Raw genomic sequence first — 27,567 nt, 5'->3', positions numbered from 1 at the left:
AACTCGCTACCACCTAACAATCGATCAAGCCTCTAACTACCACGTAATAATCCAACACCCACTTAACAACCATCAAATGGCAAACAATTATTAACATATCCTACCTAAACCTAACAACAGCACCACATCATACAACCTCCCCTAACACACAATTTTACTGAAGTAACACTTCCACCACACTCACAACCCTGCCCTGCCTTATCCTCAACAAACATCAGAACCACCAACTACCTAAACACCTCGTTTTTAACTTTCCAGTACAACTCCCCTTTAATATAAGTAACATCTCAGAACATCAGTGGCAAACACCTCAAAACAATAATGAACTTGTACTCACCACCACTTCATTTGACGGGGCTAATGCGGAGAAGTCGTGGTCAGAGCGAGGTGCGGGAGTTATGTCGTCTTTGGCACGTGCGGGTAACTGAGCCCGAGTGAGGTGTCGCCAAGGAAGCTCGTCTCGAGGAACATGAAACCTTAAGTAAAACTCTGATCCAGCGATAATATTGCCGCTGAGGAATAAATACATCTGAACCCATGGGTGTGCACGGCTTTTCCTGCCTGACACAGCAACAAAGGCAAGAGGCACCACAAGGCGGCATGTATGGAATGGTGGGCAGCGTTGTACTTGTAGTGAGCTCATGACTCGAGGTTTGTTTACATGCTTCAAGCTGAAAGTCGATGGTGCTGCCCTCTCTAGGCCGCGCCGCGAAAATTACCCAGGGATCGGCTCCCCTCTTTGGCTTTTGGGGTAACAATTCATCGAGTCCGGCTCGTGTCTTTAAAGCTTCCTTGGACGTCTTTGCTCTCCTTTTCCTTTTCTCCTCTTCCTTCTCCTGTGTGAGAAATCGTACAGTTCTCGTTGGAATTCTAGTACATTCTAATTATAGTCAAATTATTTTAGTTTGTTTGTTTCTTTGTTGTTCTAGATATATGAATGTACTGAGTTTGTTAATTCGCACACACACACACACACACACACATGCATGCATTGAGATAATTACTAGATGTCCCTCGTGCTAAAAAGAAATATACTGGTTTCAGAGGCCGTGTTACATCGTTTTTTGGGGAAATAAACCTCTAACAAACTGATGAATTGGGATCATACTTTGAGAGAGCTTGCTTCAGACACTCCGCTAATTTTCGTCACTATGGTAAAGTAACAAAAGTGGACAATAAAACCACTTTCTTTCGTAAATTTTCTCCGCGTAACAATCTTTGCCAGCTGCCCGACACATGAAGTGGTAAACCTTGACTGGCCTGCTGAGGGAGTGGAAGTGACTGAGGAGGTCAAAGCCATTGAGGTGGGTAAAGCTGCTGCCTCCTTAGATATGGCTTAGTGTTGCTTAGTGGCAGACAGAAAATTGAGAAATCTTTGGTTTTACCTTCCCCTGCTGGGACTGCATCCTCATCACTAGTGAGCCGCAGGATTGCCCGCACTGCCTTTGAGGTTGAAGAGTGCATCACAAGCCTCCATTAAATTTCAACCCACACTATTGTCTATGAGGTTGAGAAGTACATCACAGCCGTCACTCAATCTCAACACATAGTATTTTCTTCTTTTTTTTCCGTAAGAGATAATTGAGCGCTATCTAACAAACACTTCAGGGCGACATGAACTTATTGCTGCACATAAGCTGCTCCTCAGGTAAAGACTTATCTCTTATCGATGCCATGTTCAGAAGGAGGAGGAAGATAAGATGTGGAAGCAGAGAACAAGACAGAATGTCGCTCACACTTCGCTCTGTCACTCGCTGGGAGGAGGCTACCCTGGGAGTCTTGACATACCATCACCCTCACCCACAGCTCGACTCCAGTCAAGAAAGACGTGTTGTCCTAACGTGGCGCCATGAAGCCCTCGGGGACTGCCGTGCTGGTAGTGATGCTGTTGCTGCTTCTGAGTCCAGGGTGAGATACAGAGTCATAGACTGATTCAATGCGTCACAACAGCAGGGTTCATATTGTGATAGAGAATCTGTCTTAATTCAGGGTGAGATGTATTTTTAAGCCATTTTTTTTTTTCTCGCGTTATAACAAATACATCATTTAATCCTTGTCCCTCTGACTGACAATGAAGGTATGACACATTACCTTATATAAGTAATCGTAATAGTTTTTTACTCAGCGAAACTAAAACTGCAGATTAAGTACCCCGTCCTCTCTCCCACCACTGGATTGAAGTGGGGCCTTTCAAAACTGTAAGTATCCTTCCCCTACATTCATTGAAGTGGGGCCTTTCAAAACTGTCCTCTAAACTTGTACCACAACTTTGTACTAAGTTTGATAGTGAATCTAGCAATGGAAGGGTTAGTCTGACGCCATCGAGACTCTAGTAACACCTTTGCGAACAATTGTGGAGCCTTGTGCACTAAGCATCTGAACTTGTATTTCCTCGTGGTGAAGCAATGTGGAAAAGATTATTCAGTATCCATTAGTGTCTTTGTGTATCTTGTGTACCAGCACTGAGTGTTTCATCTTATCTTTCCTTGTAATGAAGCAATGTAGAAAAAGTGAGGAGAGATTTATTTAATAATGCATTGTCTGCGCCTCCTTCCAGGTTCCTGCGGCGGGCGTGGGTATGGTCAGGTGCGTTTTGGCAGGCGCGATACGACCAGGTGTTGCGGGTGTGCGGCCACGACGGCTCCCTAGCCTTCCTGTATGGTACGCAGGCACGGCGGTGACACGCAGGTGGTGCACAGCGTCCCTCATCGCTTACTATTACGTGGTCAAGTTATGGTAGCCGATGATGAAATTAGGACGATACTTTTTATATTCATTACTTCGTAGATAAACCAATGAAAAATAGAAACTTTTTTCATAAATTTCATCTCATCTTAAATCTCGTGTTTTGATGTATTACCATTAACTTAATTATTTCCGCGGAAATAGTAACATTAGCCGATAATAATGATAAAAAAAACAGGTTATTTTCACCCTCGTCCTAATTTTATCTCCAGGCACTGTACATATGCACCAGACAGCCAGTATGATTAATCACATAAGAAGCTAACCAATAGACAAGCGATACAGATACAAGTTCCAAGCAGAGATCAGTTGTTAGTGTAGTCGGGCAGTTAGTGACAGCACCTAGTGACTCGTGGTGTCCTCATAGCAAGTGAGGGCGGGACGTGACGTGGTACTGATGATCTTTACGCAACAGACGGTGGAAGAGCAGATCCCGTGTCTCGGTGATATCCCTCCATGGTACAAGAGCAGAACTGACAGCTAGTGAAGGTAGTCTTTTTAGGTTTGAATGTTTGTACTCTTATTTCATTTGTTCAAATTAATCATTGCCTTTATTTTAGCTTACTTAGTTTAGCTCCTATAGATAACATTTTCCTATTTACCTAAAAGATAAAAAGATACATTTGTAAGGCATTAAAACAAGATAAATAGAAAAATACATAAGTAAGTAAAACGAATGCAGCTAGAAAGGGTTAATATGTAAGTGCTCAAAAAGGATATAACACATTTTCACTCCTACACGCTTTTCCCAACCCGATCCCAACCCTTCCTTCTGAGCGTGTGCCCTTAAAGACGCCTTGGTACCCCAGGAATCTCAGTGGTGGGGTACTTCACCTACTGGGCGGTGGGAGGCCTGTACACCCTGGCAGACCTCAACCTACTCCCCTACCTGCTGCGCCAGTATAAGACACAAACGGGCACGAACCAACCAGTATCCGCCCGTGCACTGATCAAGGTGAGGCACGAGAGGGAGAGGTGTGGGAAAGGAAGGGGAGGTATGGGTACTATGGGGAATGGAATGGAAGGGAGAGGTATGGGAAATGAAGGGGAGGGGAAGTAAAGGAAGGACAGATGAGGGAAGAAAAGATGGATGAAGGAAAGAAGAGGAAAGAGGAAGGAGAGTAACGTATAGGAGAAAAAAAAAAGGATAGAAAAGTGAAGGGAGAAAAGCTGAGGGAAAAACAAATAGGAAGAGAAAGTAATGTTATATAATGATGAGGAAAGGAAAAAGGTGAACAAATGAACAGATAAGGAGGATAAAAAGCATGATGATGATGAAGGCGAAGATCAGAGAGAGAGAGAGAGAGAGAGAGAGAGAGAGAGAGAGAGAGAGAGAGAGAGAGAGAGAGAGAGAGAGCTACGTAAAACTCAACACCACTCTTCCAAGTAACCCCTGAGAGATGAAAACATAAACAAACCGATGTGCCAATATCTACCTTGGGGAAAGCTTACCAGAGACGCCCTTGCCGTGCCCGAGCAGTGCCTGGCGGTGGTGAATGTCAACCAGCTGGTCCTCGGGCTGCCCTTCGTGGAGGCGTGCAGGCGTGCCCTTCTGATGCGCGGGGCTGACTTCTCGCCGCGCCTCCCGCCCTTTTTCGTCGTCCTGCAGCACCTGGCGGTCTTCACGCTCATAGAGGAGGTGCTTTTCTACTACTTCCACAGGTGATGCGTGGCTTGTGGTGTGCAGGGTCTCTCTTTTTTTTCTTCCGCAGAGGATTGTTGAGTCAAATTGTAAAACTGTTCTTTTCTGCTACGTCCACAGGTGATGCTAGGGTTGGCTAATTTAACTGTTTGAATTATCCCGGTTTTCTTCTTATTTTCAAGAGTAATTTTAGGCCGCGGTGATTGTTGGAGTGGTTAAAAAGGGCTCGTCATATCCAGGTGCTTTTTTCTTGTTTTCAAGGGTAATCCAAAGGTAAAGTGACTGTTGGAATGGGTGAAGGGATTGTAATATTCGGGTTTTCTTTCCTTCATGAGTGGTTTATGTGATGGAGGAGCTTGTAATATCCAAATTAACTTTGTAACTTTCTTTTTTTTCACTGGCGATTCAGAGTTTGGATATGCTTATTGAAATTATTAATTGGGTTTGTAATAGCCAGGTTATTATTTTTATTATTTATTTATTTTTTACTTCCACAAGTATTTCAAGGTTTTCGTGGTCATTAAGGTTAAAGGAGTTGTAATATACAGCCAAATGTCAATTGTCAACACAGCATGAAGGTGTTGCCACCCACAGACTGTGCCACCACCGCCTTCTCTACAAGCACATCCACAAGCTGCATCACGAGTGGCAGAGTCCCATCGCTGTCACCGCCGCCTACGCCCATCCCGTGGAACACTTCTTTGTCAACATGGTGCCCATCATGGTGGGTCCCATTCTGTTGGGCTCCCACCCCGCCACCATCTGGCTGTGGGTCTTCCTGGCCACTGTCAACGTGCTGGTGCACCACAGCGGCTACCACCTGCCCTTCCTGCCCTCGCCACAGTTCCATGACTACCACCACCTCAAGTGAGTCGAGCGGGATAGATCTGGGTTCGAATCTTGGTTCGGATTCAAGACTGCTTCGGGCTTTTGTAATACAGTTATCAAGGGCCACTGGGATGATACAAAGATGATAAGTCGGGTTCTCGCGATTGTTTTTCGGTGTTGTTTTCATTCATAGCTCGATTTCCAAGTGCCACAAAGCTAATACAGAGATAAATCTGGTTCTCATTAGTGTTTTCGTCGCTTTTAATCGTGGTTCTATTTCCAATGGCCGCAGATATGATGTGGAGATCAGCTGGATTCCCATGAGTGTTTTTGGTATTGTTTTTTATTCATGATTCGATTTTTAAGTGCAACAGACATGATACAGACGCCGATCGGGTTTTCATGTTTTTTTTTTTTTTTTTTTTGACACGTGTTGCTTTCATTTGTAGTCAAATTTTCAAGGACCACAGTGATACAGAAATAAGCTGGGTTCTCATGGATAATTTTGTGTGTTACTTTCATTTGCCATTCGATTTTCAAGGGCTATATAGATGATACAGTGACGATACACTGGGTTCTCATGAGTGTTTTCCTTTAGAAGAGGGGGGGGTTATTATTCTATCACTCTTCATCCTCTCACTTATCCACCTGATCCACCTCGCACACCGCCAGGTTCACAGGCTGCTACGGGGTGCTGGGGGTGTTGGACCGCCTACATGGGACGGACCAACAGTTCCTCTCCACGCTTAACCATCAAAAGGACCATGTGTACTTCAGCCTGCAGCCTCTGTCCGCCACGGCCAGCTCTGGGGGCGGGAGGGAGTGAGGCGAGGCAGTATGCGTGTTATCATATCGGTGTTAACCCTTCGGCCTTCACTGCTATTTGTCGTATCTTTCTTCATTTACTGACCCCTCAGATCTCTTTTCTTGTTCCACAGCCACTAGAAATTGCAAAATCTATTCTTTTTAATCGCCTTCCTACTTGTTTAACCCTTCATTGCTATTTGTCACATCTTTCTTCGTTTACTAACCTCTTGTATCTCCCTTCTTTTTTCTACAGCCACTTCCAAACATTGTAGTAGCTAGATAGTACAAAATATATTCTTTTTAATCTCTTCTTACTTGTGGAAGCTTATAAGAACTTCATACATTGCATCTAGTGCTGTGAATTGCTGCGTGTTGCACTAAAAGGTTAATGCAAAGTGGAAATTGTGGAAACTAAGCTTGTATATGTTACGGGTTGATAAAGTAAGTGTTATTCCATAGAGATTATGTTTAAGGTAAGCCATGTGGCGAGTGCAATGAAGGTATGTGCTATGGCTACTGAAACTAAGACACACTACATATACTGATAAATTAGGGCATATAGCAAATAAAAATGTTATACGAGTATTGCGGTGATAAGGTGCTGTGATGGATAAGAAGATAAGATTATGGAGTGATTTAAGAAACAATCAAGAAAACATCCCAATCTCAACACAAACTTGAAGTGACGTGACCAAAGCTAACTTAATGAGGTTCCCGACAATCTGGTACTCTTAATATTCATTGATACAGGAACACAAAGGAACAAAAGGGATGAACAAGCAGCAGCATCAGACCTACTGGTCCTCATGAGGCTGCTAAATGATACTCATGGTTTATATATAAAGTCTGAACATAACAAAATCAATTCTTTATTTCCCATAGCATGTGAGAAGTATTATCCTGTAACAAGCGTGACAATATAAACACTAACAGCACTTTAACACTTAACCTAACCACCTCTCCAAACCACCCAAACAATAAGTGAAGTGGTTTATCTTCATGTGACTGTCTGGCTGAAATGCAACAAAGTAAAAGCACTGCAATACATATAATGCTCATAAGGTACTAATGAAGGAAAAGGAGAGGGATGGGGGATAGGGGCAAGAATAGAAGGGGGAAAAAGTTAGGTAAAAAAAAAAAAAAAGCTTAGGTGTGGGATAAAGAGTGAAATATCAATGGGATTAGAGAGAGGTGGGGATTCAGAAAAGACACTGGAGAGGAATGGGGGAAGGGTCAAGAATAGAAAGGGAAAAAAGTTAGAGAAAAAAAAAAGCTTGTGGGAGGATACAGAAGTGAGATATCAATGAGACTAGGTTGGGGAGAGAGAGAAGATGGGGGATTCAGAAAGGCCATCAAAGACACATAGAGTTATGTGGGAGGGAGGAGAAATGAGGAAAGGGTTCACATGATCCAATACAACAAAAACCTCTCTCATTAACTGCAACTAACATATGAAAATCAACAATGCCTCTGAAATCCAACCAAACTATACAAATATATAAATGATATACATGTACTTTACAATGCCTGTCAATGCACATGATAAATTCCTACCATGATCAGAACTATAACTAATATAGGAAAGATATATCCACACTATATCTCAATAAGAAAGAGCCACCAGGCACTATCACAGTCTCAACCAGGCACTATCACAGTCTCAATTAAGTTTACACAAGGCTGCCACAACACAAGGTGACGTGGGAGGGTTGTGCCACACTGCCTGCCTCAGAGCTGTTCTCATGTATGATTTTGTAAATATTGAACCTCAGTGATTAACTTAAGGTCTAGGGATGCAAATGAGAGTTCTGGCAATTAATTAAGGAAAGATATATGTTTGGAGCCTGGGGAAATAAACGATTTTAATGAACCTAGGAAAAATTAAATGTAAACAATCAACAAGAAATATAATCATAACTCAACATTCTCTCTCTCTCTCTCTCTCTCTCTCTCTCTCTCTCTCTCTCTCTCTCTCTCTCTCTCTCATACACACAAACACACACATATACTTCTTTCTATTCTTCTTGTACATTCAATTAAAATCAATTTTTTACACTCCCACTTACACACACACTACTGAAACTTCCAGCGTGAGTTGGAGGATGCCCGTGCCACCTCCACCTTGTCCCCCACATGCACCTTCCCATAGGTATCGATGCCCAAGTGCAAGCCGAACACTGGCTTCTGTGCCCAGGTCCTTTGTAGCTTCTCCGGTCCCTCCACGTGGCGGTACCTGCAGGAGGCCCCAGCAAGGATGGTGTGAGTCAGGTGTTCTGGTGTTTGTGATTTGATGAGCTAGTGAGTAGAGGGGAAGAGGAAACAAAAGACAAGAAAAGACAAGACAAGACAAGAAGAAAAGAGAAGAGAAGAGAAGAGACAGAGAGAATGATGAAGCATCCCACACACACCAAACCAATAAAACACACACACACACACACACACACAAGGCTACTCACTTCTTCAGGGTATTGATAGGTTCCCCATCCTCACACTTCTTGCCAGACTCAGGATCAACATTGGTAAAGATGCATCTGAGGGAGGAAAGGAGACTGCATGACAAACTGGAGGAGGAGGAAGAGGAACACCTGAAGACAGATGTTACTTAATCTAACCTGACTTATCTTACTAACCTAAACTAATCTTATCTTACCTTGAACTACCTATACCTAACCTCACCTTAACATACCTAACCTATCAAAACTTAAACTAAGCTAAATCAATCTCCTCTTACCCTACCTAACCTAATCTTATCTTAACCTACCTAACCTCACCTACACATACCTTATCTAACCTTACCATACCAAACTTTATCTAAATAAACTAAGCCTAGCCTTCTTACCTTATCTTATCTTACTTAATCTAGCCCAACCTAATGCAACTTAACATACACTAACTTAAACTACCCTAATTTTAATATACTATAATTCAACCTAACTTAATGCTATAATTTAATCTAACTTAATCCAGCAAACAGCTGAGTAACACACACACACACACACACACACACACACACACACACACACACATACACACACACACACACAATCTGTCACAAGGCTTCAAGGCAACAGAATCTAATCTACCTTAATGTGACCCAATTTTAGCCTAAGCTAATGCAACAAAGAGCAAAGTAACACACACACACACACACACACACACACACACACACCTGTCACAAGGCTTGAGGCGCCGGAACACCACATCCCCAATCCTGACAAAGGCGTAGTCATCCTCATCATAGGGCTGCGTCACACCACGCACCACAATATTGGAGCGGAACCAGTCCAGGGTGACAGGGCGCTCCAGGCGATCATTGAGGTCTGCCAGCGAGGTCTCTGAGGTGAGCATAAAGGCACAGGTGTCTGCATACAGCACCTGTGTGGAGATTAATTGACTGGTTGGTTGGCTGGTTGAGTAACTGATATAGCACCTGTGTGGGAGACTCACTGACTGACCTGTTTAGAAGGTTTTTGTTTCTATGTAAGAGGGGCACTGACTAAATTAATAAAATGTAATTAAAGGCCCACTGAGTGCCAGTCCCTAAAGAGAGGTCAAAAAAATCATTCAAAACTGAAGGATGTGTCTTAAAACTTCCCTTTTGAAAGAAAGAGTTCAAGTCCTAGGAAGGAAGAAATAAAGAAGCAGGCAGGGAGTTCCAGCACTCCAGAGACTGACTGACTGAAAAATTAAAAATTGACCGACTAGATGATATATAGCACATGTATATAGCTATAGATGATATACATGTGATATACATGTATACATGATATACATGTGATATACATGATATAGATGATATACTCGTATAGCTACTTCAATTGATTGAAGTAGCACATGTATAGGAGTGACAGATTGAAGTGGTTGACTGGTTGATTGATTAACTTATTTATATTGCATATATATGTGATTAATTGATATTATACCAGTGGGAGACTGACTGGCTGAGTTATTGACTGATATAATATATGTGTGGAAGATTGACTAACTGAGTGATAATTGCCTTCAAAACTGATGGACTGATACAGCACCTGTCTGGGAGATAGACCAATAGACTGACTGACTGACTGACTGACAGAACAAAGCATCACACATTGAAAACCATTCCACACCATTTCAAAATCTTTTAAACCCGTTCACACCTTTCCAAACCCCAAAACTCCAAACCTACACATATTCCCACCTTTCACTGAACATCAAAGCCTTTCTGAACCTCTACATGCCCTATCACACAACCAAACTCACCCTATCTGAGGCCTTGTACTGTGGGAAGGAGTAAAAGGCAGGCTCCCTCGCCTTCCTCTCTCTTGTCAGGTTCCCATGGTAGAGAAGACGTATGCAGCCTTCCACCACGCCATCATTCACAGCACTGTTCAGCCATGCCGCTGCCTTATCCCCACAGTCAAAGCCCCTCACATCAGCATTGAACACTCTGCAGGGGAAGATGTAACAAGATTCTTGCTTACTACTACCCATGTGCTGATAAACTAGATACCTAAGAACTCCCAATGTTCCTAACTTAAATGTTTGTAAGTTAGGGGTACCTGTTCATTACAAAGGGATAAAGAGGAAGGGAAATTTGAAGACCATGCACATTTGCAAGGGATACTGAGGAAGAGAAATATGGAAGACAAGACATAAGGGATGTTTTACTTCAGTCACTTGTGGGCTGGGAAACCTGAGAACTATGCAAGGTGGAAGGGATATGGAAGATACAATATATGGAGGAAATGAAAGGAAACTGAACAAAGTAGCAGAAACTAACCAAAAGGAATGAAACAAAGGATGCAAATCATAGGTAGTAAACAAAATAAAGAGCAAATGAAACAAATGAAACAAAAGCAAAACAAAATGCAATGAAGACAAAAAGAAACACTGAACATGCAACACTTCACAAAACTAAAAATAAAAAAATGATGAAAGGAAATGTACACACAAAACACACTTGGGGAAGAAGTGAAACATCAGCAAGCAAAACAAGAAGAAAAAATACAAGGCTCTAAACAAAAAGTATTAGTTGTGCAATAAAATAAATAAATAAAAATAAAACAAAAATCAAAATGCATAAATGAGAAGTAATAAAAAATAAAACAAACCAATAAACAAGACATTAATAAATCACTGATTAGAATCAATCACTCGACCTTTCTCTCTCCTTCACTCACACAGCATCAGTGACCTTTGCTGCCCTGGTCACATCCTTCAGGTCCAGCTCCAGCCTCTCTGCTCCAGGGGCCTCCAGGGAGACCTTGGTGCCACTCAAGGTCATGACAACTGTTGTCAACTTGGGGAGCTGGCGACCTGTTAGGAACTTCCCCTCCTTGTTTACTGCCATAAATGACCTGTTGGGAGTAAGGCACCTGTGACCTTGCATGACCGAATAGACTGTCTTCAGGTTATATAGAAATAGGATACTGAAGTAGATGCTAACAATCATTGCAATATCACTGAAATTTCTTAAATTTTAAAATTATTAAATAACCAGGCAATGAAATTTGATGGCAACTGTGTGTGTGTGTGTGTGTGTGTGTGTGTGTGTGTGTGTGTGTGTGTGTCATCACTGACCTGTCCTCGAGGTAGTCAACAGCGAGGCCATATCGGGTCGCCTCTGCCTCAGTGACCTTGATCCCACGGCCTGACTTAAGCGGGTAGATGACCAGCTCGCTCACCTCGCCCACCTCCTCCCACCTGCAGCGAGGAAGTGAAGGAGTGAAGCAAAGATAAAGGAGCGAAGGGAAACATGCAGGGGGAAGCAAAGAAGGAAGGAAGAATTGACGAAAAACATGGTGGAGATGGAAGGAGGGAAGGAAAAAACATAGGAGACTAAGGAGAGAAGAAAGAAGGAAGGGGCGAAAAAAAACATTGTGGAAAAAGGAAGGAAGGAAGGCAGGAGGGAGCAAAGGAAGGAAAAAATATGCAGAAGGAAAGAAGGAAGAAAATGATAAAATGAAAAAGCAGGAGCATGACATAAAAGGGCAAAATGGGGAAAATTGATAAAAGAAAAAAAGTACACAATTTTGGAGACAGAAGCTAAAGGCAGAAACGTATACTATAGTTAACCACTTACCTGGCGGGCGTATCTGACTGGTGGTGTCGTCGCCATGCCCACCACGCCAGCAGGGCACCCACGCCAACACCCACACCCACACCTGCCGCACGCCCATTGACGTTTAAGAATCTGTGACAGAAAAGAAAGTTGACCGAATCTCTCTCTCTCTCTCTCTCTCTCTCTCTCTAAGGTTCAAATACATAGTTAACACTCGTTACCATGTTTCGTTATCAGTCTCAATTATCCGATAAAGACGAGCATAAGAAAAAAAATCACATTCAAGACTCATTTGAGAGCTTCGAACCTTCAATCAAGATGTAAGATGGTGATACACAAGCCTATTACGACCACGTGGCGTCTGTATGCAACTGGAGTGAGCTATAAATGCACAACACTACTGAATGTTACTACACTACTGAATGTTACTAAGTACAAGTAATGCGAGTAATTCTGGCGGAGTGGAGCCAGAAATAATGAAGTAGAATATAATAGGAAAGCAATCACTATGAGGTATGACATGTAAACACCAATAACTAGTATAACAAAACAAAAATAACCAAATTAATATATGAATGAATAAACAATAATAAAAAAATAATAATAATGAGTGAAAAAATGTTGTCTTACTTCAGAGAATGATAGTTTGGATACGAGAGCAATATCAAGACAGTTGAGATAATACTAATGATGACTTGCAAACACTACTAACCAGCATAACAACAAAAACACTATGAGAGAGAGAGAGAGAGAGAGAGAGAGAGAGAGAGAGAGAGAGAGAGAGAGAGAGAGAGAGGTGCACTTAGGATAGGAAACAGCTTTATTATTAGGACAAAACACTGTTATTCAATTTGCTCAGACACGTGATAGTAAACGTCACAAGCAGCAGGGAAGCGTGTTAAAAACTACCACTGTGTCGTTTTTTTCCCTATACTTCCAGTGCGTCGTTTTTCCTCTCTGTCCTCTGTTTGTCAATTCTGACAATTAATAGACTGATGAAGCATTTAAGATTAAAGGACCACTTCACGTACAGTCTAAGAACGGCATGTTAATTAATTACTTGGCATGAGTGCATACCTGTTCTGTGCATGAGGCGGCAACTATACACGTGAACAGAAAACAGTTAACCCCACATAGCATGTTACTCTATGAATCTCTTTGAAGGGCACCACACGAATATCACACATTCACATATACACACAGCTGTCACTATCTACTTACCCCATCTCTGCGCAGTACGAGAGGCAGAATTACAGGAGAGAAACACTACACCTTCTCAGCGTCCTAGCAACACTGACAGTGAGAGCGGCGAATCCAGTGATTGGTGAGATTGGCTTGTGACCTTGACAGTGGCAGCAGTCGAGGAAGCTTAAAAAAAGAGCATGAAGCTATGACTAAAGTTTCGATCCCTCGATAGCAGTGCTGCCTGTAGGTCCTTTCCAGAAATCGAGTGTTGATGGGTAACTCAGGCATTCATGATGTTTGCAAACTTTCTCTACGTAAATCCACCCTTAGTACCAGTGGTGGTGGTGGCAAAATATACTACTTGGAACCTTTCCCCTAAGAAAGTAGATGGTGGTAGCGGGACTTGTCTGCTTAAAGAAAACACTTTGGTTCTCTTATATATATAACTTTGTGTACTGCAGGTTGAATGAGAGTAATTGCAAAATATTGTTTGTTCTATAATGTATAAGACTGCTTAAAGCACAATGTAAAGATGGACTGAAGTATTTATCCAAACGTATTGGTTACTTCAAATAATGATTGCAGGGGAAAATCTCTCAAAATACAGAACAAAGATGACGGGTCACTTGAAGGTAGCAATAGTGGGTGGCCGAAGGTACCAAGGACTCTGTATATAGGATGACGGTCCACTTAATATTAAATTTTTGCGCTCCCCGCGACTGTGGCGCCTCCAGCGGCCAGAGAATAACATTACTCTCGCTCGCATTAGTTTACCATTACCCGCACCATTTGAAAGGTAAATTTTCTTGAGTTATCAAGCGCACTAGCTTCACTGTTTAAGATTTGGCTGCAGGACCAATGAATTTATGCATTATGTTAAAATATGATATAACTGAGTGTAATACCAGTAATTCCTTTAGAAACCAAAGCTGTAGGTACCATATCACCCCATCTAATCTCCCTACATGCCCCTTTCAGATGAAAAATTCCACGACAACCACTCTAGTCTGCTGTGCCACATTTTGTAGCAAAGCTACAGGTGGTAATGTTTGGAAGGACTTTATAATTGGATATGCAGAGTTCCCTTGATATTAGTAAACTAGTGCAATTCTTTTTTCCTTCATGGATACTAACTACTTCCTTTGCTTACCCATGGCAGTGATTTTTAAGACGCCTACCTCACGTCGCATTTCTTTTTATGGTACACTTTCATAGTTTCATACCTACCTGTTTAACAAATAATTTATTTATCTTTTTATTTTTATTTATTTATTTATTTATTTATTTATTTATTTATTTTTGTACAGTAGTAAGCTTTAATGAGGCTCCAGCTCTCAATCGTATGTTACGTCTGGTAAAATGCACTGATTACCTATATACTTTTCTTCTTACTGAGAGTGGGAGATCACTCTTCATTACATTGTTTGGTTTCCCAAAGACAAACCATATTCCTATCGTTTTGTCCATATATTTTTAATGTTCTGGGCTCAAACTATTTTTCCTCCTACGTAAATATATATGCTGTATATTCCTAACACATTCTATAACTTCATTCTCGATTCTAATTTCTTTGTCTGGTGTAAAGTTGCTGAAAACGTTTGCTTTCTTTACATTAATCCTCAATTTACTATTGTATTTCTGCATAGCTGTTAAATAATCTCCTGAAGCTCATGTGAATTTCCTTAATCAACAGCGCATGTCGTGATGTCATCCTTAAATTAAAGGCAGGAATGCGAATATTGTATTTGGCTCGTGTAATCTAATTAATTCTTAACCCAGTACTCAATGTTATATTAATCATTGAGAAAAGCCAACCATTGCTTGCCTGCGTAATCATTATCATGCAGGCTTAGTCACAAGATTTGATCATAAGTCATAAGTAATGGAATTTGGGTTTTGGACAAAAGGGATAAGTGAATCAACATTCACAAGTTTACCTGACTACCCCAAGCGATTTGGATAATGTCTGAAAATCGTACCTTGGTCTAAATCTCCTACCTATATATAAGATTCTTAATACTGAAACATACTGCTAAGATATTAGTGCAGAGTGGGCTTAAATGTTGCATGATCGGTGAGCTAACACTGCAAAAGGTAATTCCACACCGCAGCCACCTTCACATCACATTTCATTACACGAAAACTTATGAGCTGCATTCAAGGAATGACCACGAATAACTTTGTTACAATGTTACGTAAGCATTAGGCTGGTACATAACCTACCACCTGGAAAGCCCTGTACAGTACCAATGATACAGATCTCAGGTACATTATGAGTTCACCACATAAAGTAAAGAGGAACTTCCGCATCTAAAAAGTTACCACTCCTCTCACGATCCTTAGGAAAGTGGAAAAAAAAAAAAAATCCTTATTCCACTTATAATTATTTGAACAGTATATTGCTGAGCATGATCAAATATCCATCTTGGGAACGGATATGCGAATAAAAAGCTGCGCGAGTCGACAAATCCCTTCTCCCTACACGTTTCTTAGTGCGGCCGCTGTTTTAACCCTCTGACCGTTTGGCAGTGCTGCGTTCGTGCGGCGAGTGACCGGCGACCAGTTCGCCCATTGAAGTGGACCGTCCTACTGTACAATCCTTGATGGTATAATTTATACGTCAGTGGGGTCTGAAAGCACACAGTCTCTGTGACTGATTCCTCAAGGAAAGGGAAGAATAGTTTTCTTTGCCCAAAATATATGAATTATTGCTCCAATTAGTGGAACACGTGGGAGGCTGTTCTCTCCTAATACTTCATCTCCAGGACTGAAAATGCATTTATTATTAGTTGCCATCACGATAGCGTGCATATTTGTTATTATGTTTGTGGTACAGGTTACTGATTTGATCAACTATACAATTCTGTTGTGTTGTCACTTCAAAGCTCAGTTTCCCCGTGTTGTGACAGTGATTCACTGATCAGTAAATGTAGCTACGACCTTTCATCTGTGTGTGTGTGTGTGTGTGTGTGTGTGCACTATACAACGAGCACGAAGAGTGAGAAGGCGGGGTTTAGGGTGGAGAAAAAAAAAAAAAAAAAAAAAGCCTTCGAAAAGTATATGGGAAGATTTTTTTTTTTCTTAATTTTGGGGGCGGGCGAGCAAATATAACTAAAATATGGCTCCCTAACCTAATCTAACTAATGAATAACTGTTGGTGCAAGAGTAACTGGACAGTCACATCACATCAGCCTGCTCATTGCCAAAGTCTCACCTCCCACCAGCACCTTACGATCTTACTGTGGCGAGAGAGAGAGAGAGAGAGAGAGAGAGAGAGAGAGAGAGAGAGAGAGAGAGAGAGAGAGAGAGAGAGAGAGAGAGAGAGAGAGAGAGAAACTACCACTCATTACTAGCATTCCCAGGATAGTGTGAAGTATAGACAAGTTCAATGGCATATTTAATTTGTCATCAAAAAGAGCACACCTTCCGCTGTTCGTGTCTCCTGCAATAAGTACCTTCCAGGAATGACAGAATAGAGCTTTAAGTACATACAGCATTGATGAGATTGATTACACAGATAGAATGATTAAAAACCCCCATCTTGGTACAGCCTGTACACACCTTTACAGTAAGCCAGGCAACAAAAAAGAGGTTACCATGCTGCAATATAAAATCTCTGATCAATATAGTTTTACACATGCATAGTTGTAACATGATTCACTATTTATAAAAGTAAAAGACAGTTTGCATATAAAGTTAAGGCTATATATGATATTATGACAAATCCTTGAATATACATACACAACACAGGACTGAAGGAAGCTGATCAAGTTGTCTATGTAGGAATATATTATGTAGTCTCCTTCAAGTTTGTGCACCAGTTGTTTTTCATGTTAAAAATAGGGACATACAACCTTCATGCCATAACACAAATTAATATATTAATAACTCAGATGAAAACCTCACATAAGATGTTTTGGTTTTCTTAAGGTCCTAATTCAATCTCCCCTTTGACAAGACTGAAACAGCATGGAGTCTCTTTCATGGATGACAAACACACTGTTGCAACAATTTGTGGCTGAGAGTAAACAAGATTTCAAAGCAAAATTTAAAGCCACATTACATTTTGAACTTAGCTTAAAACAAAGTACTTACGAAATAAATGCTAAATATTTAACAAGAAAACTATTACAGAAACACCTAAAAATACTGACAGGAAGAATCAAAATAAGCATAATAACATCTAGTACAAATATAATGCATAAAAAAATAAAAAAATAAATAAAAAATGTACTGGTATTTCTTGTAGATGTTCAATGTAATTATTTTTTTTCCTTTTTGGCCCTGAAGTGTCCAAGACTTCCCAGATGCTCTTTACAAGCCTTTCAGACTTTAAGAAGTCTTGGTAAGAATACTACAGAAACATAACAGCATCTCAAAAATCCTGTAAGGCTCAAATATCTCCATTAACTGTTTTAGGTTTATGAGAAAATAAAACTTGACTACAAGAAAGTTATCCATATTTATGTGTTCACCAGAGTTTAAGAGGCACATTAGAATGTTTCCATATGTGTGGCTTTAGTGTTGTCTTAACCTCAGCACCTGTCATCACAAGGCAGTTCTCCCCACCATCTCAAGTGACCACATGCAGGCACAGAGAAAAGGAGCATTACTTGAACTGTCTGCTCTATGGACGGTAAGCTTGTACATGTATGACATATGCATGTGGTACAGACACTATTAATGAAATTATGCAAACATGGTTAGCCTTTGTGCAATGATGTCACCTGATGCACATCACATTAGTGGCACCGAAAGGCAGGTGTTTCTGTCCGAGCATAATTAACATCAACTGGATCACTACAGATTATGGAGATGACATCTATTCTCAAACTGAAATAAACACAAACTTTAATCCTGAGTTGATGTAAGTGACAAATTGTTTCTTCAGCTCAATCAGCACTGTGTGTGTGATTCATGATTCCCTCTGAGGATGAACAAAGTCATTTTCAACACACACACTGTGTATATGAACATTTATTACTATTTGGAAAACTACTTTCTCTCAAGTTCATCACTAATAAAAGAGTAAAAATGTTCAGCTGATATTGAAGCAATATCGAGATATTGTAGTCAAAGAAGAAAAACTTTGATAGCACTGGAAAATAACCTGAAAACTTCTCAAACCTAAACATGTGTTCCTTCATTACACATGTGTCAGACCAAGACTACAAGACACATTGCCTTCAAAAGATGCAGTACTGACCCTCACACTGCCTTGTGAGACCCAATGAAGAGAATCACCAATACTACCGGCTGTTGCTCACAAATCTTTGGTAACATGATGGCAGCCAGTGTGTGTGCCTTAGTGGGGGTGGGAGTGTAATTTATCTGATCTTGAGAAACCAGTGGTGGAACTGTGATAACCGGATGTATCTTCCCAGTGACACCTTAAGAGACCATATGGGCCAATTGATGGATACATCTTAAATCTTTCACACACAACACAGTTGTCCCATTCTCTTGCTCAAGGAAGACAGTAACTGATTGATGATCAGTGAAAATCTTTGCACCTGAGTGATTACAAACCTTCACCTGCTAAATGACAAGTGAGGATGTCATTACTGAGCTGGTGGGCAGTACCACGTATGTTCCCCAAGCAGGTACAACCATGTATACAATGTGAGTAATGGGTGGTAAGCTAGCTAGCACACACACACACACACACACACACACACACACACACACACACACACACACACACACACACACCATTAATCAAGGAATTTTACAAGCCAGGTTTGGTAGTAGGAGAATCAAGGGCAGTGTTAGGGCAGCAGAGTCTTCGTGGCAGTGTCAGTGAAGGGTAAAGCAACACACTTAACCCTCTACCATACCAATGAGGAGTTTCTTGAGATCTCCGGAGGTGTCATTCTGGGTGACGAAAAAAATCATTGGTGCCAGGAAAACACGAGGTGAGAGAAGGGCATTCAAGAAGCAAGACAAAACTTATCTAGTAAGCTAAGCACCAACTAGTGCGATGAGCAATTTCTTGTAGTCTCCTGAGGTATCACCCTGGAAAAATATGGAAGAATATGAAATGAGTGGCATCAAAACACAGAAAGCAGCTACGCTATATTCATGAATTAAACACTTATAAATGTGCAGTCTCATTGATTCAGTGTTGGCGCATTCATGTATCATGATAAAACTTCTTAGAAGGTGAGCATAAAAGAATCCAACATAAGTTTTAAACTAACATAATAATAATATATATATATATATATATATATATATATATATATATATATATATATATATATATATATATATATATATATATATATATATATATATATATATATATATATATATATATATATATATATATATATATATATATATATATATATATATAAATCAGGACTTCTTAGTTCTTATAATAGAGTTCTAAGTTTAAAAAGTACAGAAGAACTCCAGCTATCCAGTGCCAGATCATCCATGATCCTCAAGTAACTCATTAAAAAAGTACTCAAAGAACATGAAAATACAAAACATTAGTATTTTTATATTAATGGTCAACCAAAGGAATAACTGCAGTAAAACCTCCCTAAACCAAACCTGAATAAGTTGAATATCAGATAACCCAAATGCTTGTAATGGGGACTTATAATGTGCTTATAATATGACAGTGTGTATGTATTAATATGACAGTGTGTATGTATAAGTTCATTTTATTATTATTATTATTATTATTATTGTTATTATGATTATTATAATTATTACTATCATTATTTATGTATGATGCTTCCCTTTATGATTTTATTATATGTGAGATCACTTTGTGTTGGCACCTCTCCCAGTGCATCCTACTTTGTGAGTGAGTCCACAGCCGGCCTTGGGATGGCCTGTCACATGCTCTGTGCAGCAGATTTTCTTAACACTGTACTGTTCTACATAGTGATTGGTGTCTCCCTCATCACCTGGACTATCCTTAAGAACAATATGTGCCTCACTAGCACAATAATATGCCAACAAATATGCTGTAAATAACAATAAATGTACATGTTTATGTACAGAGAAACCAGCCAAAATTGTGTATTGTCAGATAAACCAAGCTTTCAGATAAACTGTCGGCCACCTTGCCCCATAGTTTGGTTTAATGTACATTAACTAGAACCTCCACAGCAGCAATTATTATTATTTTTTTTTCATCTGTTCCTGGCTATCCTCCCTTGTACATGAAAAGAAATACAAAGCATTTTCTGACTGGTACTGGATATCTGGGGTATTCTTTGTAAAAGACCAATAAGGTAAAAAATAAAGAAATGAACACTAAGATATTCTAACACTGAGGTAGTATGTCCAGGTGTATTCCCTCACAGTACTGCTACTTTACACATCTACCAGACCTCCCACTACCACTACCCACTCAGGAAGACGGACCAACAGCTTCACACATCCTCTCCCACACCAGGAGAGACAAGGACACTGATGATGTCACCAATGAAATCACTTTCTTCTCAGTAACACCTTCTGCTCTGTAATGGCTCAAAGCTCATCAAAACTGCAGAGCTGTAAGAATGCATGCAGGAATCTCAGATTACTTTGTGTTTCTATCAGAACACAGGCAAACTATGATTTATCAGTTGTATCCATCAAGTGCAAAAATTTCTGGCAATGCATTCCAGGAAAAAAAATCTATGCCCCTGATAAAACATCAGAAGAATGCTGTACATGATGCACTTGTGACATCTTTATGCCACAAACATGCCATTGATATGGTAAACTAACATCCCTCACAGTGAAAAGTTTATTTATTTATTTATTTATTTTTTTTGTAAATTTGAATTCTGCATTTATAAATAAAGACAAAGGGCAAAAACTATTGAGTAACTAAGATTGCAATATGAACAACTGTAAATCTCAATTTGCCTGTCATTATGATCAATAATACCCCAAGGGTATACTTCAGGGGAAGTGACTGTCACACAGGTCCTTCATTACAGTGCACACTGAAAGTGAATACAAACCTGTTAAATGTTCAGTACAATACTGCATCAACAATAAAGATACATATCTCAAAGATGGTCATGTGTGTGTAACAGGAACCCACAAAGAAACGGCTGACAGCTTCATACTCAAGCACAATAACAGGTGGCGGGAGCTACAGCAGCAAGCTTCACTGCTGTCATGGTTCACTTCATGACTGCCCAATATAGAAACTGCTTGGTGATTTGCTAAGCAGCAGAGTCCCATCAATAGTATCATGCCAGTGATGATTATACTTGCTTTTTTCTTGAACCTCAGTTGCCCTCAGCCACACCCAACAAAAGCTTGTTGCAAATTAATTTTACTGCTGGCAGTATCCCCTAAAAGTGTCCAAGCATCTGCTGAAGAGTACATCTTGACAGAGATATGCACATACTGAGTGAAGTCCTCAACATGGGAGCCACATACATTCAGTACCCCTGAGCAATCTTGTGGGTTTACTTACAAGCAAACTATTTCACATCACTCATCAGACTATAATGAGTCTGCAGCAGTTCCCCTGGTGAGTGTCATCATTCTAAGATGACATTGGTCAATGTGGAAGAATGAGAATATACGAAAAGTTGTAAAAATTATGACTCCCACAGATGGCAAAATACTACAAGGACAAAAGGCAATGGACAGCACAGCAGATTCTTGATAATGAAAGACAGTAATGGTAACAATTCACGTACAAACTATGAAATATACTCCACACTTTTCAGATATTTCTATTAATCCACTTCTCTCTCTTATGGTCAATGGAGACATCACAAATGACTAGAACCTCAACAAGGAAACAAGACAGCTAAGACAGTCAAGCAAACGGATGCACCACATCACCCAAGCCTGGAATGCAACAACCAACAATCCACATCAACTTTCCCACATCCCTACTCAGACAAGGTATGGAGACAACTGAGAATAAGGATGGCAGTAACAGTCCTTATTTATCACTCGCCATGGAGAACACTCACCTTGATGGCGTGCTCCAGGGACTTGCTGTACATCTTGTGGTACTCCTGCTTGATGTTGCCCATGTCAATCTCACATCGGGACACCACCAGACGGATGAGAGCGCGGTCCCTGGTGCCCATCCCAGCCATGGAGTCATGCAGCTCCTTGGCGAAGTAAGCAGCACGGTTCTGGATGCAGTCGTCTTGAGGGTGAAGGAGATCATGGGGTTAGAGGTGGAGTGAGCATGGATGACACACTATTTCTTATTATTAGATTTAAGTTGTGCCTGAAAGGTTTTGGCTAAAAAAAAAAAAAAAAAAAGTTACATTTCCTTCTCAATATTATTCACTGTTATTATTTGTAATATTTTTTAGTGGTAATGAATAAATGAGCAAATGTTCAAATATAGACAAGAGTGATTTATGTAGTAGTTGAAAGTTTGGGCGAAAATAAAGAGAGTGGTTATCTTGAAAGGTGAGAGTGAAGTGAGTATACATGAAAGGGGATGTGGATCTGGATAAAAAAGCTGCAAAAGACTTCAATCTACTACGTGAGGCTTTAATTTTCAGGTCTGCTTATAGGATATCAGATACCCTATTCTACTATCTATGCTAATTGGTCGGTTCAAGCAAGTGATGTCATTATGAGTCCTAAATAATTTTTTGAATGCAACACACTTAACTGGCCTCTCTCCAGATTACCAAGATTAACAACCAAATTTTAAAGTAAATTTCTCAGTATTTGCAAGACTCTCCAAAAGGGAAGCAAGAAACCTGGATACAAAAGCAAACATTACTTACAAACTGCCATCATGCCCAATTTGAGGTCCCCAGAGAGCTCAGAGTCCAGGGCATCACCAAAGGACTTGCCCTTGATCTTCTTGTACTCGTCAAAGACAAGACGCAGCATCGGGTATGAGTAAGTGGACAGGATGCGGTTGAATTCAGCCTCATCTGTGCCGACCTTCCCCACACCTGTGGTAAGGTAGTTTCCTCTGTCACCCACATACAAATATACTGGCAGGATAGTCAAGGCTGATCAACACCTAGTACTTTGGCCTTAGCAACTACTTATGGCCTAATATTTAATACATCAGACTTGTGTTGTGATATGCCTTGAGTGTTCTGTCAGGGTTCAGCACCCAGTAACATTTATTACTCTATTTGTTGACATGAATTTCACTGAAGTTTGTGACATCATTAGCAAGTGTGCCTGGCATGGAGACCCACCAGCCTTGTAGAGCTGCTGTGCCAGGTTGGGGGCCAGAGCTGGATCACAGTTGGTCTCATCCCTGCTGCAAGCACACATTGAGATGAGGAGGCGGCGGAAGTCCCCAGAGGTGTCTCCACGGAGGTCATCCTCCAGCTTCTTGCGGTAGTGGTGGTGGTAGGCATTCTTGATGGCCCTGGAGATGCATGACACTTGGGTTACATTATTATATGTGATTTATTTTGTGAAAATGGTCTAGAGGGTATAAGTGAACATTCACATTTCCTATCTATCAGTTCATGTTTGCAGAGAAGATAATATGTTAGTGTAAATAACAATTCACTTGTAAATATCTTTCATACAATACATACAATAGTCAGAAAAAATGAATAAAACACACTTTTTGGTGAATTCTACCTAACTTGACATGTAACCTCCAACACAACTCAATGTGAAATTTTCAAAGCAGCACAGGTTCAACTCAATCCATAAATTTAGTGTTCCTCAGTATCCAATTATAAACAAAGTTCATAAATAGATCTCTTTTAAGGTAAATGTATGACATTTTACCAGGTCAAAAGAGAAAATAATCTACATCAAAACTTCACAACTTTGCAAGTTGAACATTTACATACTAAACTAACTAGCACACACAATTCCAATATGGAGATGCCTAGAGGCACTCCTGAATGGCAGCTGCAACACTCACATGAGGGACTGGTTGTCACGTGTGCACAGGATCTCCACCAGGGTGCGTTCGTTGGTGCCAATCCCCTGCATGGCGTGGTGCAGTTCCTGGGCCAAGTACAATGGCAGTGGTGTCATCAAAGCCAGAATGGCCTCCTCAAACTTGCCACTCAGCTCACTCTTCAGATCCTTCACCAGATCCTGCACAGAAAGGTTTGTGGAGTTAAGGATGGCATAGTAATTGGAAGTAGTACTTAAATTCACTAATATTCATGCATTATTATTCACTGTGTCATTAATGTGAATTCCAAAAACGGTAGTTTAATTTTTCTCTATTTTCTGTAGTTTTCTTATTGTATTTGAACTGAGCTACAATACCTCACAGCTGAACTAGCCATGGATTATGTTACAAGCTGCAAAGTAGGTAATAAATACAATAAAGCAATATTACAAAGAGGTGCATACTATAGTGAATGTATTTTGTACTGAACATGTGGTCCCTTTTAGGGATTGGGCTCTTTACTGCACTGCCAAGTCTATCCGTGGCACAGGTAAGTTGATCTCAGAATACCTTCACCTTTATTTAAAGGTCCTCAATTGGTTTTTTCTTCTAAAAGTATATATTTTTTGTCATAAATAAGGTCTTTCTCGCTGCTGTGATGTACATGAAGGCACATGGCAGGTACATGAGGGTTTCATTGTTGATAATGACCAGAGGAAGTGACATCTGTCATCTGCCTCCACCTGACCTGTGTTGGGCAGCCATGGTTGGTTATTGTATCACCTTGGCAACACTGAACAGCAGTGTTGTCAAGTGTTGCGCTATATACTGAACATCAAAATCAAAGAAACAAAACATCCATAATATTTTTCATCCTTGTTAAAGAAACTGATGTATTCAGATTTATGTTGAAGTAATAAATAGTAAACCCATCAAAAAGAAAGATGAATGTTGTGACTGACATGACAGAGTGATGGGCAGGAGAGTCCCCTTGAGGGCCTCACCTAAACACTCAGTACAAAACAGATTCACTAGAGTCTGGCTGCACAACGAGCTACCATACCACCACTGCAATAATTTCACTTCAAACTTAGGTACTCCTGCAAACAGCTAGAGATTTAGAATGAGAAACAGCAAAGCAATGTTTGAATATCACAAATATAGTCATGGCCAGTCTTTCTATCATGCTACACCCTGTCATTATCATTCTCCCATAGTCTTGTCCTCTGATCTGCTGTCGATATCTATGAAATGTGACAATTGCTAAGGAGACTAGAGGAAGCACAATGGCAGTGGATGCAGCAGGTTACAGGACTTCCAACCATGACTCTACTCTTTTACAGGTGTACATAAAAACAACAGCACAGTGTTAACAACAAACTTTTGATGTGTCTTAAAACTAATTCTTAATCTTACCATATCTGCTGGCATATGACATTTTTTCAGAAAAATTAAAGTTCATCTTGTGTGTTCATAATTCAACAATAAACTTTCTTCATGTTTTTGTAATACAAGGATGTGTCATATACCATATGGTGGTGTATCATGCATGCCAGCAATTATGATATATTATTATGAGAATAAAGTTATCAAAAAGAAAATATTTTGCCAAGCTTCAAGACTATAACAGTAGAAATTTAAGAGAGGGAATTTAGAGGAATTTTGAACAAAATTGTGGGATAACATATTAACAGTAAAGAACTATAATGCCCTCCTTGGCCTCTCATGGAAACAATGAGAATCTGATCTAAAGGCAGGATGAGTCTTCAGCCATAAGCATCCATGGCCAGGGACTGCACCCCTGACTAGGAGCATAAAGCATAGGTTCCAAGATAAATTTTTGAGTCTTTGTAGTCCCAGTTGCTACAGAAATAGTTTATAAATTCTAATAATAATCCTCAATATATTGGATAACATAAACAGAACAGTGTTAAGACGGGTTGCTAATTTTTTTCACATACAGAGCAGTATAATACCACAGCAGCACAACACTAATACAGAGTCCTACATACACCACTAGTAAGAAATGCATACAGTGCTTTCCTACCCCACACTGGTGACCTTTTTGGTGCCTATAGTAATGTGTGTGAATAAATGATACTCCAGTCTGACAGATGAAAAAAAGTATGCTATAGCCAGTGACACACATTTGTTTTGTAAACTGCTGTTCATTCACAGTACATTCCTTCAGTACAGATTTTAAAAGATGATCCCTTCAACAATCTGTGGCTGGGAACACACTACAAAGGAATAGCAGTTAAAAAAGCTTCACATAAAGGCCACTAAACAAGAGAAAAAAATCTGAAAATGTAGCAAAATGAAAGTTCGGTCTCTGAAAGCATAAAAGATGAAATATGTGCAAAGGAGAATCTCAGAATGGATCTCTGTGACATATTGTGAACTCAAACAAAGGAAAATACCTTCACCTACATCAGCTTTCATTTCCGATAGCATTACAAGATAATGCTTCCCCAAGCTGCAATGTACATACCAGCAATACATGAAGCAGTGTAAGATAACAGCACCTATCCTCTAACTATTCATACAGAGTCTGATGTAGGTGAAGCTGTTGCTATCCAGACTGACATAAAAAGTTAAACCACAAAAGAGAAGCAGCCAGGGATTGAACCCATGACAAGGCACTCAATCTAAAAATGGTTTGATTTTCTGGTTTAGCATTTTAATCTCCATGTATGTGTGTGTGTGTGTGTGTGTGGAGCTTTGTGTTTGACTTCTCATGCAGAGCCAGGAGGAGGTGCAGAGGTGCAGTAACTTACCCCTGTGAGGCCTTTCTCTGCCCCTGCTCCATCCTCGTCCTGCACTGGGTGAGGGCTGGGACTCAAACACAGGGGACAAGACATGAGTCACCACCTCACTCTTAGCACACAAGACACACAAAAGCATACATTCTGGTATTTCTCATTCAAGTAGTTACAAAGGATCTTGCTGCTTATACTTACATCTTTTCAAAATTTTACATGCCAATATGCGAACTGTACTGTTGGAAAGTTTATACAGGTAATTTTGCTAAAAGTATACCAGTTTCACATAATCCAGGTGTGTTGAAATTGGTCTATAAATGTCACTACAAAATGTTGCTGTGTCTTTGGATAATTTTGTAGTACATGCATGCATACCAATGATTTTCAAGCTTGACAATATCATGAAAACTTGAAATATTAGTTTTCTACATTATACAATAAGGTTTTGTTCACCTTGTCTTGTAAGTTCAGTACATATTCCACACCTTAACAATGTTCACAAATGCATGTTGTCCACATTACCTCCACCAAATTATTCTCCACCATCACAATGCAATCCACAAGCAATGTTCCTGGCAAACTGTCATGCTGTGTACTCATACCACAGTACTCTCCTTGTGCTGCCAATAGACTTCAACATTCTTTCTTGCCATGACCACCAACTCATCACCACACCACCATCTACCCACACTCCCTCAGCCTCGTCCAACCACAACACTTCCCTTCTCCA

General features: G+C 40.2%; 3 protein-coding genes across 9 annotated transcripts in view; 1 reads left to right on the top strand and 2 right to left on the bottom strand.

The window, feature by feature from the left end:
• The first annotated feature begins 1,725 nt into the window (after nt 1-1,725).
• Nucleotides 1,726-6,883, top strand: LOC135115369 (fatty acid hydroxylase domain-containing protein 2-like). The gene is made up of 6 exons (XM_064032065.1): nt 1,726-1,908; nt 2,558-2,661; nt 3,555-3,700; nt 4,226-4,407; nt 4,982-5,254; nt 5,888-6,883. The coding sequence occupies exons 1-6, from the start codon at nt 1,850-1,852 to the stop codon at nt 6,039-6,041; spliced, it is 918 nt and encodes a 305-aa protein (XP_063888135.1). The 5' UTR covers nt 1,726-1,849; the 3' UTR covers nt 6,042-6,883.
• On the bottom strand, nt 6,876-13,425 carry LOC135115368 (mitochondrial amidoxime reducing component 2-like). Its single transcript, XM_064032064.1, has 8 exons — nt 13,287-13,425; nt 12,087-12,197; nt 11,585-11,707; nt 11,185-11,361; nt 10,265-10,451; nt 9,192-9,397; nt 8,479-8,553; nt 6,876-8,255 (listed from the first exon to the last, which is right to left on the bottom strand). Exons 1-8 carry the CDS (start codon nt 13,289-13,291, stop codon nt 8,096-8,098), a joined length of 1,044 nt encoding a protein of 347 aa, XP_063888134.1. The 5' UTR covers nt 13,292-13,425; the 3' UTR covers nt 6,876-8,095.
• Nucleotides 13,426-16,634: 3,209 nt separating this feature from the next.
• Nucleotides 16,635-27,567, bottom strand: part of LOC135115364 (annexin B9-like) — a 19,863-nt gene continuing 8,930 nt past the window's right edge. For 2 of the 7 annotated variants that reach the window (XM_064032058.1, XM_064032056.1), the window contains exons 3-8: nt 26,853-26,891; nt 24,097-24,275; nt 23,408-23,583; nt 22,979-23,152; nt 22,199-22,380; nt 16,635-19,124 (exon numbers count right to left, since the gene is read on the bottom strand). In XM_064032058.1, coding sequence (XP_063888128.1) covers nt 19,071-19,124; nt 22,199-22,380; nt 22,979-23,152; nt 23,408-23,583; nt 24,097-24,275; nt 26,853-26,891 — 804 coding nt within the window. In that variant the 3' untranslated portion in view covers nt 16,635-19,070. Of the gene's footprint in view, nt 19,266-22,198; nt 22,381-22,978; nt 23,153-23,407; nt 23,584-24,096; nt 24,276-26,852; nt 26,892-27,567 lie in introns of all 7 variants that reach the window. The other 5 variants (XM_064032063.1, XM_064032061.1, XM_064032062.1 and 2 more) reach the window with 3 other exon arrangements.

The sequence above is a fragment of the Scylla paramamosain genome, chromosome 29 (assembly GCF_035594125.1).
Source record: "Scylla paramamosain isolate STU-SP2022 chromosome 29, ASM3559412v1, whole genome shotgun sequence".
In the NCBI taxonomy this organism is placed as follows: Eukaryota; Metazoa; Arthropoda; class Malacostraca; order Decapoda; family Portunidae; genus Scylla; species Scylla paramamosain.
This window is presented reverse-complemented; position numbering and strand designations above follow the sequence as displayed.